Source organism: Haliotis rufescens, unplaced genomic scaffold, assembly GCF_023055435.1.
Source record: "Haliotis rufescens isolate VD_foot unplaced genomic scaffold, xgHalRufe1.0.p SCAF_11, whole genome shotgun sequence".
In the NCBI taxonomy this organism is placed as follows: domain Eukaryota; kingdom Metazoa; phylum Mollusca; class Gastropoda; order Lepetellida; family Haliotidae; genus Haliotis; species Haliotis rufescens.
In genome coordinates, this window is record NW_025963791.1 from 42,334,949 (window position 1) to 42,348,286 (window position 13,338).

Genomic DNA, 13,338 nt, shown 5'->3' on the forward strand with positions numbered 1-13,338 from the left:
TGTATAGAACGGAGGACGCTACCAGAGAAACATGTTGGGATTACAGAGTGATCCTGAAGCATCACAAACAATGCCAGACACAAATCCACTTACTTATCGAGGCTCTGTTCGTAAGAGTGAGACATATCCTATGTAAACTGGAATAAAAATTTAAGTGACTCTAAATTACACATAATCCAAGTCTATCTCCATAACCCTAGAGAATAAGTTTAAAAAGACCAACTCAAATCTAGAATGATTGGGCAAGTGTAGATTGTGACAGTTCTAGGCAACAGCCAGTAGCTGTGGACGACATCAACGTCACTTTAAAATATGGATGCCTCAAATCCGATCTGGGTTATTACAAAAACACTATAGAGTGGCAACCCACTGACACATGGTTCACGGCAGCAAGGTGACACTGGAGTCTACCACTTACTAAAACTCGGGTTTGTGGTATGAGCAACTGTTGTGGGGACCTCTCGCTGTTGTCTGCACGGCACGTGAGTTTGATGAGATTTGGGTGAGTTTGCATCCACTTGGAGAACATAATGCTGAGACCTCTGGGAACCTAGACAGGAAGGAAGGTATTTAACAGGAACTCATACAATACTGGAAGACACGTGTTGAGACCACTTTAAAATTAGTTCGTAAAAGCGTTGATCGTCACGCCTAAAACCGGGTTCTATGTTCCTACCGCTGGATTCTCTCACCTGTTCTTTGAGGTATGCGTTGAAGCAGATGATGGTGATGTATCGCTCCAGGAGGGATGTGCACTCGCTCCTCAACTCTGCTCTCGCCACCTGGTCCTGTGTAGATAAGTAGACATAGCCTCATAACACTGCCTTTAGATAAACCACTGTTTAAATCGTAGGCTTGACACTTAAAGTGCGAGACCTACGGTCGGTGTTCAAGAGATGGCATCGCGTTAATCGTAATGCTACGCTTTCCCTTCTGCTATGCCCTGTGTAAAGCTCTTCCCTAACATACGGCCTTCGTAAGTTATGCTCTCCCTTAAATATGTTCCACGTAATGCTACGCTGTACGCAATGCTACGCTCTGCCCTATGCTACGTCCTACATAATGGTGCGCTCTGTCTATTGCTATGTCCTGCGTAAGCCTACGCTCTCCCGTAAGATCTACTCAATGCTACGCTCTCCCCTATGCTACGACCTTCGTAAGTCACTGTCTCACGTATATAAGCTCTCCGTAATGCTACGCTCTCCCATATCTACGCCCTACGTTAGTTTACGCTCTCCGGACGTACTCTGCTCGTCTCCAGCTGCTGCTTGGTTTGCAGGATGGCGCTTCTCAGGTTGGTGGCAGCGGAGCACTGGTCAATCACGGTGTCCACCTACAACAGGACGTGCATTCTAACCATTACCCGGGCGATAGAACAACATCAGCAGCACAATGTGATGGGAGCACAAGACATACTTTGGAACCAGGACACACACGTTGGACTACAACATATAAGTTGGGGTGTGTGGGACTTGGCAAGTAATCTACTAGTATATGGCTGAAATATTGCTGAAGCAACATTAGCCTTCAACTCGCGCACTCACCTGGTGTTTCAGCAGGGCTCCGTCGGGAAGAGCACGCACCAGGTCCCGCACAACCTGGAACTCGCCACGGCCGTAATGGGGACATCTGTCGTTTATCTGGCAGACGGTCTTACTGAAGTCACAAATGGACAGATACCACGTGACACAGCGATATTTACCCATGACAACAAAAAGAGGAGAGTATCAACAAAGAATGAGATGTAACTGCGTTGTTTAGGAAGGATGTCAATACGCCTGATGACAAGACCGTGACTGGAGTTAACAAGATTCCAGTCACGTTCGCAGGAAAACAAGACACCGCTGAAGGATGAAAAATATAGCTAAATCCATTACTGACATGTAATGCTTCAGCGTGGTAGATTAAGAAGTTTTGTATTGTTTATCGTTTAACGTCGCACTCAGCAATATTCAAAACTATATGACTGCGGTCTGTAAATAATCGAATCTAGACCAGACAATACAGTGATTGATAGCATGAGCACCGACCTACGTAGTCGAGTATAAGTTGGTAAAGTCCAGTTACCTGGTCTGTGCGTTGGATGCGGAAAGATGCGAGTATAACAGCGACGTCAGCACCATCCCCAGAGTCGACCGTTCTTTGCCGTTGTCACACACGAACAGCACCGCCGGGAGGTCGGGGGACCGGTCGCACTACACACAAGGAAACATTTCATGCGATGCACGAGCACGGCAGCAAACTCTTTGTTGGTAAAATTCTAGTAAAACAATTTCCCCATGGTCATTTTGGAAGACTATTACGAAAAATATTCGGAATGTTATATCAACACATAAACATTTAGAAGAAGAAATAATACTCGAACGCATTTTCCGTTCACTCGTTCCACTTCTGTATGTTTCACTATTGCTTTAGAGCGTCCGCCCGGAGAGCGGAAGGTTCGGAGTTCGATCCCCGGTCGCATCATACCAAAAGACGTTAAAAGACGTTAAAAGTTAACTTGTTGTTACCCTGTCTGGCGCTCGGCATTAAGGGGCTAAAACAAGGACTGGTCGGCTCGGAGTCAGTATACTGTGTCTGAGTGGGATATTCATGTTAAACTGCGGGATGGTATCTCAGTGAGCTAGCACTATAAATCGGCATCAGTCCGGACTAGTACAAGCAGCCACACAAACACACACACGTGCATGCACGTCGCTATATAAGTCCAATAATCTTGGACGCGACGTTAAACCCCAATTCACCTCACCTCACTTCACTATTGCTTTGCCTCGTATGGAGTTACCTCCCGTAATGAATTCAGAAACTCTGCTGGACTATTCAGGTCACGGGTCTCCCTTTCATTATTGTGAAAAATTTAGGATTCGTTAAAAAATAAATTGAACAACTAACAATATAATGGGAATGTGTAAAACATACATACCAACAGTGAATTGTCACAGACAGTTGTAGACAAAATTGGGAAGCATGAATTTCCTATAGAATTATCCATTAACCCCCTTGTGCCCCAAAACAGAAGTGTATAAATAAATATCATCAGTGTCTTCAATATGTGCAACACAATCAACGTGGAGGTTCTGCACGGCTTGTGTAATATCAAAATCATCGATATCCCGCACTTCTAAATATGTTCATTAAACAAAGTGTATAGATTTTATACATATATATCGTATACCTGATTATCAAACACTAAAACTAGGCAATATGAGGGACCACTGGAAACAAGCAGGTGTTGCTTGGGACCTGTTCTAACCATGACTCCCCACAGAGTTTTCTGATGTATGATATCCGACGTGCATACAAAGTTGCATCAAGAATATTAAACACTTGATGAGTTCTACACCAGAACCATACGGTCATTTGGAACTTAGTCAGAAATGTTGTCATTGAAACCCAAAATTAGATTCAAGAATTCATATCAGTGTTTTATGAGTTGGGCTCCAGAAATTAACTTTCTTTGAACAGCAAAAGGCACAAGTTTAGCACGTATGTACTGAACTGGAACCGTTTGTGAGTAACGCCCCGAAACGAAACGTGACAGTACCAGTAATTGGCTGAAGAGAACCCTGGTCGACAGCAAACAAGCGTACACATTTACCGCCAGACCCTCGTTATATTTCTTACAGCAATCACAAAGATAATCAGAAAACTAGAGCTGTCAGCGCCAGATTGGTAAGAGATTAGCCCTGAACTGACAACAGAGAATATTTACACGATCCAAAGTAGACGATGTAAAGTGTCGCGGTAAATTGGTGGAGATGTGCTGACATTTCTACCGTCATTAATCCGGGATGAATCAGATGAGCGTGTTCGAGAAATGCGAACTGAAGACAATGATTCCAACACTTACAAGTCTGACATTTAGCTTCATCTCTGATAGGAAGTTGTCAATCTCCTTCATAGAGGGCGCTCCAGAGACAGGGAAACACAGGCGCCGAGTCCTAGGGAAGATAACACAACCGGAAGTTGACGTCATGTGCGCATATTGCTGCAATAATCACGAAATCTGGTAATATTGTTTAAGACAACCATGGACCAGCGTGGAGCCCTGTGTGGAGCCCAGTGTGGAGCTTGACAGAAATAGGGGGAATGGTTTGCATGTGTGGGGTTTTGTAAAAATACACGACAGTCAAATGGTCAGTGTTGTTTGTTTGTTTGTATGTTGATTAACGCCGTACTCAGCAATATTCCAGCTATATGACGGCGGTCTGTAAATAATTGAGTCTGGACCAGACTATCCAGTGATTGACATTATGAGCATCGATCCACGCTATTGGGATTCGATGACATGCATCAACCAAGTCAGCGAGCCTGACCACCCGATCCCGTTAGTCACCTCTTACGACAATTATAGTCGCCTTTTACGGCAAGCAAGGGTTGCTGAAGACCTATTCTACCCTAGATCTTCACGGGCACTATGATAATGGTTTACGTCTATACCCTTATCATATGTTTGTCACAGATCATAGTTCTTAAGACAGTGTAGATCGGATTGAAGAATATTATCGCACTGGGCTCAGAAGACAAAAAGTACAACGATAAGTGGATACCGGATAAGCGCGTTATACTGAGGGCTTTGCTCCACGTTTAACGGTTCACTTAAATGTGGTGTGCTTCGCTCCAGTGAACTTGTGAAATAGTGACCAGTTTAGACAGCATCACAAAGTTTTAGTTACATGACGTAATGTTTTTATTGGGTGACATGGAGCCTGTGTATAGAGGGGTGACGTGGAGCCTGTGTATAGATCCACACGAGGATGTGTATAGAGGGGTGACGTGGAGCCAGTGTATAGAGAGGTGACGTGGAGCCTGTGTATAGAGGGGTGACATGGAGCCAGTGTATAGATCCACACGAGGATGTGTATAGAGGGGTGACATGGATCCTGTGTATAGAGAGGTGACGTGGAGCCTGTGATAGAGAGGTGATATGGAGACTGTATATAGATCCACGTGAGCCTGTGTATTGAGAGGTGACGTTGAGCCTGTGTATAGAGAGGTGACGTGGAGACTGTGTATAGAGAGTGACATTGTGCTAGTGTAAAGAGGGGTGACGTTGAGCCTGTGTATAGAGAGGTGACATGGAGACTGTGTATAGAGAGTGACATTGTGCTAGTGTATAGAGGGGTGACGTTGAGCCTGTGTATAGAGAGGTGACGTGGAGCCTGTGTATAGAGAGGTGACGTTGAGCCTGTGTATAGAGGGGTGACGTTGAGCCTGTGTATAGAGAAGTGACGTGGAGCCTGTGTATAGAGAGGTGACGTGGAGCCTGTGTATAGAGGGGTGACATGGAGCCTGTGTATAGAGGGGTGACGTGGAGCCTGTGTATAGAGGGGTGACGTGGAGCCTGTGTATAGAGGGGTGACATGGAGCCTGTGTATAGAGGGGTGACGTGGAGCCTGTGTATAGAGGGGTGACGTGGAGCCTGTGTATAGAGGGGTGACATGGAGCCTGTGTATAGAGGGGTGACGTGGAGCCTGTGTATAGAGGGGTGACGTGGAGCCTGTGTATAGAGGGGTGACATGGAGCCTGTGTATAGAGGGGTGACGTTGAGCCTGTGTATAGAGAGGTGACGTGGAGCCTGTGTATAGAGAGGTGACGTGGATCCTGTGTATAGAGGGGTGATATGGAGCCTGTGTATAGAGGGGTGACGTGGAGCCTGTGTATAGAGGGGTGACGTGGAGCCTGTGTATAGAGGGGTGACATGGAGCCTGTGTATAGAGAGGTGACGTTGAGCCTGTGTATAGAGGGGTGACGTTGAGCCTGTGTATAGAGAGGTGACGTTGAGCCTGTGTATAGAGAGGTGACGTGGAGCCTGTGTATAGAGGGGTGACATGGAGCCTGTATATAGAGACTGACATTGTGCTAGTGTATAGAGAGGTGATATGGAGCCAGTGTATAGATCCACACGAGGATGTGTATAGAGGGGTGACATGGAGCCTGTATATAGAGAGGTGACGTGGAGCCTGTGTATAGAGGGGTGACGTGGAGCCTGTGTATAGAGGGGTGACGTGGAGCCTGTGTATAGAGGGGTGACGTGGAGCCTGTGTATAGAGGGGTGACGTGGAGCCTGTGTATAGAGAGTGACATTGTGCTAGTGTATAGAGGGGTGATATGGAGCCTGTATATAGATCCACACGAGCCCGTGTATAGAGAGGTGACGTTAAGCCTGTGTATAGAGGAGTGACATGGAGCCTGTGTAAAGAGAGTGACAAGGCGCTAGTGTAAAGAGGGGTGACATGGATCCGGCTCCCGACCTGTAGTCAGGGAAGTGGAAACAGAGGCGTGTGTACACCTCCTCCGCCACCAGCAGGTCGTCCTCACAGTTGATGTCCACCACGTGGGGCTCCCCATCCAGGCACGTGACGTTGTTGTAGAAGTGGAACTTGTTGACGTCATCAAGACTACTGAGGTCCACAACCTGATAGACAGAACAGTGTGTCAGCAATATTGTCAGTTTAGTGTCAGCAATGTTGTCAACTTAATGTCAGGAATGTTGTCAACTTAATGTCAGCAATGTTGTCAGCTTCAGCTAAATGTCATCAATATTGTCATCAATGTTGCCAGCTAAATGTCAGCAATAGGTGGAGCCTATTTGTCATCAATGTTGCCAGCTTAATGTCACACATGTTGTCAGCTTAATGTCAGCAATGTTGTCAGCTTAATGTCAGCAATGGTGTCAACTTAATGTTGTCATTTGTTTGCTGTCAGTCTCATAACGCCAGTCAAGGATGTGTAACACTTGCCGTGTTGCGCTGACAGATACAATAGCATCGTCGGAGGAACCTGGAATCCAACCTTAACAAGCGGATCCTGACACGAATAAGGGACGCAATTCAAAGTATCACTATAACGGTGTTCATAAACATGAGCGGAGCACATGATAAGTGTTCTTCCTACCTCCTTCCTGATGCGCGCCTCTCTCTCGCTGGTCTCAGGATCCGATTGCCCGAGGTTGACAATGTCGTGCAGGTGATCAGCGTGTCTGATGGTGTATGTAGCGTTCACGCCGGTGGGGAATAGCACAGCCTCCTCCCGCGTGTTGAAAAGTATGAGTCTCTGTCAAGGGGAAAAATTGTTGTTTCATCTTCAGTACAGGATCTTATATAGCTGGAATACCCTTCTCATATGCATGTCTATACAATTAATCTCATTGGAATATATATATATATGGTTCTGCATGGTGTGGACTTTACATGACACCATGACTCCTGCTGCCAGTGAGTACAGTTTGCAGTACGATATAACATATAATAGAAAGAAAATACGTTAACTGTCCCTCTGTCATACTATTACGATAAGACAATAACATAACTTGAACATGAGGAATATCGAGGTACAAATTGTGACAAGATGACACCGAATCTTAGAGAGGTCAAATATCCACCCAAGCATACATATGTCATGTTAATTATCTTGAGAATGGTTAAGAAACTACGGATACGGAGTGTAGCCCAAGGGGATGTAGGGATGGTTGGGATCTCCGCCACGTATCGACTGCGAGAAACACCTACTGACGAGATCAAGATGTTGGAAAGCGCTGTAAATCTATAACTACATTCAATCCCAGTCTTAATCCAATCCAGTGTCACTCACTCACCCTGATGTGATGGGACTTTGAAAAAGACCTGATGTGGGATCTGGTTTCAGAAGCCCTCTACCACGTCGACTGTTGGTTCGGGGTCTTTGATTATGTTTTATTAACCTTCATTATCCTCACCGACTTTAGTCTACGTCGCGGCCGGTCGGGTAGCCTAGTGGTTAAAGCGTTCGCTCCTCACGCCGAAGACCCGGGTTCGATTCCCGACATGGGTTCAAAATGTGAAGCCAATTTCTGGTGTCCCCCGTTGTGAAATTGCTGGAATATTGCTAAAAGCGGCGCAAATACTCACTCACTCACTCACCCTGTGTCGTCCTTGATGAGTCTTCTACAAACTTAATATTTATATGTCCCTGGGCTGAAGCAGGTCTTCACAACCGCAATGATAACCCTACTTCGCCTAAAGAAGGTCTTCACAAACTTAATGATAACCCTGCCTCGGCTGAAATAGGACTTCGTAAACGCAATGACAACCCTACCTCGGCTGAAGTAGGTCTTCACAAACGCAATGATAACCTTACCTCTGCTTACATAGGTCTTCACAAACGCAGTGACAACCCTACCTCTGCTGAAAAAGGTCTTCACAAACGCAGTGACAACCCTACCTCTGCTGAAATTGGTCTTAATAAACGCAGTGACAACCCTACCTCGGCTGAAGTAGGTCTTTACAAACGCAGTGACAACCCTATCTCTGCTGAAATAGGTCTTCACAAACGCAATGATAACCTTACCTCTGCTGAATTAAGTCATCACAAACGCAATGATAACCCTTTCTCGGCTGAAGTAAGTCATCACAAACGCAATGATAAACCTTCCTCGGCTGAAGTAGGTCTTTACAAACGCAGTGACAACCCTACCTCTGCTGAAATAGGTCTTTACAAACGCAGTGACAACCCTACCCTCTGCTGATAATAGGTCTTCACAAACGCAATGATAACCTTACCTCTGCTGAATTAAGTCATCACAAACGCAATGATAACCCTTCCTCGGCTGAAGTAAGTCATCACAAACGCAATGATAAACCTTTTTCGGCTGAAGTAGGTCTTTACAAACGCAGTGACAACCCTACCTCTGCTGAAATAGGTCTTCACAAACGCAGTGACAACCCTACCTCTGCTGAAATAGGTCTTTACAAACGCAGTGACAACCCTACCTCTGCTGAAACAGGTCTTCACAAACGCAGTGACAACCCTACCTCTGCTGAAATAGGTCTTTACAAACGCAGTGACAGCCCTACCTCTGCCGAAATAGGTCTCTACAAACGCAATGATAACCTTACCTCTGCTGAATTAAGTCATCACAAACGCAATGATAACCCTTCCTCAGGTGAAGTAAGTCATCACAAACGCAATGATAAACCTTCCTCGGCTGAAGTAGGTCTTTACAAACGCAGTGACAACCCTACCTCTGCTGAAGTAAGTCATCACAAACGCAATGATAAACCTTCCTCGGCTGAAGTAGGTCTTTACAAACGCAGTGACAACCCTACCTCTGCTGAAATAGGTCTTTACAAACGCAGTGACAACCCTACCTCTGCTGAAATAGGTCTTCACAAACGCAGTGACAACCCTACCTCTGCTGAAATTGGTCTTAATAAACGCAGTGACAACCCTACCTCGGCTGAAGTAGGTCTTTACAAACGCAGTGACAACCCTATCTCTGCCGAAATAGGTCTTCACAAACGCTATGACAGCCCTACCTCTGCTGAAATAGGTCTTCACAAACGCAATGATAACCCTTCCTCGGCTGAAGTAAGTCATAACAAACGCAATGATAAACCTTCCTCGGCTGAAGTAGGTCTTTACAAACGCAGTGACAACCTTACCTCTGCTGAAATAGGTCTTTACAAACGCAGTGACAACCCTACCCTCTGCTGAAGTAAGTCATCACAAACGCAATGATAAACCTACCTCGGCTTAAATAGGTCTTCACAAACGCAATGATAACCCCACCTCTGCTGAAGAAGTTTTTCGCAATCGCAATAATGACCTTTCCTCGGCAGAAGTAGTTAGTTTACACAAATTGTAAATCACTATATCTACGCTGAACTATGTCTTCACAACACTTTTTATTTACCTGTACGCAGCGCTTAGCCACTATCGGACCTTGAAAAACGTATAAAATACTGCCTCCGGAATTTGATTATTCTGCAGGATTGTAAGACAAGGACAAGAATACTATGTACCTGATGTTTGGCGAGAAGGTATTTAACGATACTGTGTACACCATCCCGATCTGGCTGAGCACACCCGAACACAGGCAAGGTATTGTCTGCCTGTATGAAGCCACGACACTTGTCTGGGGCGTTGCCACCAGACGCTGACTTGGTCGACGGAGAAGCGTGCAGATATTTGTTGTCTGCATCAGCGTTCCCTCCAGTGATACCATCGACGACCAGGAAGTACTTGCCCTGAAGACACAAAAGTGACACACTGATATATAACGTACATCAGACAAGAGTTGGGTTAAACCCCTTTTTGAGCTGCAGTATTTAACGGCGTTTCAGCTCCAGAGTGATGCAGCTCCTAGTCGATTACCACTTTGATCATACCCCCAGCAGAGTCAGCTATATAATGGAAGGACCTACTTCTATATAGCCGTGACTGCCATCTTCAATTGAAGCACATACTACTATATAGCCGTACCTGTCATCTTCAATTGAAGCTCATACTACTAAATAGCCACACCTGTCTTCTCCGGTGTAAGCACATACTACTATACAGACATATTTGTCATCTCCGGTGTAAGCGATGTAAGCACATACTACTATATTTGTCATCTTCAATTGAAGCACATACTACTTTATAACGCCACGTGTCAACATCAATGGTAGCATATACTACTACTATATAGCCGTACTTGTCATCTTCAATGGTAGCACATACTACTAGTATTTAGCCGTACCTGTCATCTTCAGTTGAAGCACATAATACTAAATAGCCATACCTATCATCTCTGGTGTAAGCACATACTACTACTATTTAGCCGTACCTGTCACCTCCGGTGTAAGAACATACTACTATATAACCATACCTTTCATCTTCAATTGAAGCACATACTACTACTATATAGCCGTACCTGTCATCTTCAATGGAAGCACATACTACTACTATTTAGCCGTACCTGTCACCTCCGGTGTAAGCACATACTACTATATAACCATACCTTTCATCTTCAATTGAAGCACATGCTTATACTATATAGCCGTACTTGTCATCTTCAATTGAAGCACATACTACTATATAGCCGTACCTGTCATCTTCAATTGAAGCACATACTACTACTTTATAGCCGTACCTGTCATCTTCAATGGTAGCAAATAACACTACTATATAGCCGTACCTGTCATCTCCGGTGTAAGCACATACTACTATATAACCATGCCTGTCATCTTCAATTGAAGGACATACTACTTTATAACGCCACATGTCAACATCAATGGAAGCTCATACTACTACTATTTAGCCGTACCTGTCATCTCCACTTGAGGCACATACTACTATATAGCCGTACCTGTCATCTTCAATAGAAAGGCATACTACTGTATGATCATGCCTGTCACCTCCAGGTGAGGGACATATAGCCATAGAGCGCCACTTGTCAACATCAGGTGAAGCACATGCAGCCATAGAGCGCCACTTGTCACCTCCAGGTGAAGCACATATAGCCATAGAGTGCCACTTGTCAACATCAGTGCAAGCATATATAGCCATAGAGTGCCACTTGTCACCTCCAGGTGAAGCACATATAGCCATAGAGCGCCACTTGTCACCTCCAGGTGAAGCACATATAGCCATAGAGTGCCACTTGTCACCTCCAGGTGAAGCACATATAGCCATAAACGCCGCTTGTCACCTCCAGTTGAAGCACATATAGCCATAGAGTGCCACTTGTCACCTCCAGGTGAAGCACATATAGCCATAAACACCGCTTGTCACCTCCAGGTGAAGCACAAATAGCCATAGAGTACCACTTGTCACATCAGTGCAAGCACATACAGCCATAGAGTGCCACTTGTCACCTCCATGTGAAGCTTATACAGCCATAGAGCGCCACTTGTCACCTCCAGGTGAAGCACATACAACCATAGAGCGCCTCTTGTCAACATCAAGCAAGCACATACAACCATAGAGTGCTACTTGTCACCTCCAGGTGAGGCACATACAACCATAGAGCGCCACTTGTCACCTCCAGGTGAGGCACATACAACCATAGAGCGCCACTTGTCAACATCAAGCAAGCACATACAACCATAGAGTGCTACTTGTCACCTCCAGGTGAGGCACATACAACCATAGAGCGCTACTTGTCACCTCCAGGTGAGGCACATACAACCATAGAGCGCCACTTGTCACCTCCAGGTGAAGCACATACAACAATAGAGCGCCACTTGTCAACATCAAGCAAGCACATACAACCATAGAGCGCTACTTGTCAACATCAGTGCAAGGGCATACAACCATAGAGCGCCACTTGTCAACATCAAGCAAGCACATACAACCATAGAGTGCCACTTGTCAACATCAGTGCAAGGGCATACAACCATAGAGCGCCACTTGTCAACATCAAGCAAGCACATACATCCATAGAGCGCCACTTGTCACCTCCAGGTGAAGCACATATAGCCATAGAGTACCACTTGTCAACATCAAGCAAGCACATACAACCATAGAGCGCCACTTGTCAACATCAGTGCAAGGACATACAGCCATAGAGTGCCACTTGTCACCTCCAGGTGAAGCTTATACAGCCATAGAGTGCCACTTGTCAACATCAAGCAAGCACATACAGCCATAGAGCGCCACTTGTCAACATCAAGCAAGCACATACAGCCATAGAGTGCCACTTGTCAACATCAGTGCAAGGACATACAGCCATAGAGTGCCACTTGTCACCTCCGGGTGAAGCTTATACAGACATAGAGCGCCACTTGTCAACATCAGTGCAAGGACATACAGCCATAGAGCGCCACTTGTCACCTCCAGGTGAAGCTTATACAGCCATAGAGTGCCACTTGTCACCTCCAGGTGAAGCACATACAACCATAGAGCGCCACTTGTCACCTCCAGGTGAAGCTTATACAACCATAGAGCGCCACTTGTCAACATCAGTGCAAGGACATACAGCCATAGAGTGCCTCTTGTCACCTCCGGGTGAAGCTTATACAGCCATAGAGCGCCACTTGTCAACATCAGTGCAAGGACATACAGCCATAGAGCGCCACTTGTCAACATCAGTGCAAGGACATATAGCCATAGAGCGCCACTTGTCAACATCAGTGCAAGGACATATAGCCATAGAGTGCCACTTGTCACCTCCGGGTGAAGCTTATACAGCCATAGAGCGCCACTTGTCAACATCAGTGCAAGGACATACAACCATAGAGCGCCACTTGTCAACATCAGTGCAAGGACATATAGCCATAGAGCGCCACTTGTCAACATCAGTGCAAGGACATATAGCCATAGAGTGCCACTTGTCAGTAACAAAGGCAGGATATGGAACCGTGGTGACGAGTGGCGCCTATTATAGACCACTGCATGGCGTGAAGGCACGACGATTAAAGGTTAAAACATAGACTAATATTAACAGGAACAGTGATGCTTTTTTACACTATTTAAAGGCTTATCACAACAATGAAAGGTTTTACACCATCTAATGGCATCTGTATAAACTAAAAGGTTATTTCACTTCAAATGGCAAATTTGACCAATGGAAGGTTTTAACATCTTCTAATGGCA

The 13,338-nt window shown here is 45.5% G+C and overlaps 1 protein-coding gene across 1 annotated transcript in view; it reads right to left on the reverse strand.

Annotated features, from left to right (window-relative positions):
* LOC124142262 (paladin-like) overlaps positions 1-13,338 on the reverse strand; it is a 41,809-nt gene that overhangs the window by 15,381 nt on the left and 13,090 nt on the right. Inside the window, exons 3-11 of the mRNA XM_046510605.2 lie at positions 9,783-10,007; positions 6,898-7,056; positions 6,255-6,418; positions 3,851-3,941; positions 2,068-2,195; positions 1,545-1,656; positions 1,247-1,333; positions 693-788; positions 419-550 (exon numbers count right to left, since the gene is read on the reverse strand). Of these exons, the coding sequence (XP_046366561.2) occupies positions 419-550; positions 693-788; positions 1,247-1,333; positions 1,545-1,656; positions 2,068-2,195; positions 3,851-3,941; positions 6,255-6,418; positions 6,898-7,056; positions 9,783-10,007 (1,194 nt within the window). The remainder of the gene's footprint in view (positions 1-418; positions 551-692; positions 789-1,246; positions 1,334-1,544; positions 1,657-2,067; positions 2,196-3,850; positions 3,942-6,254; positions 6,419-6,897; positions 7,057-9,782; positions 10,008-13,338) is intronic.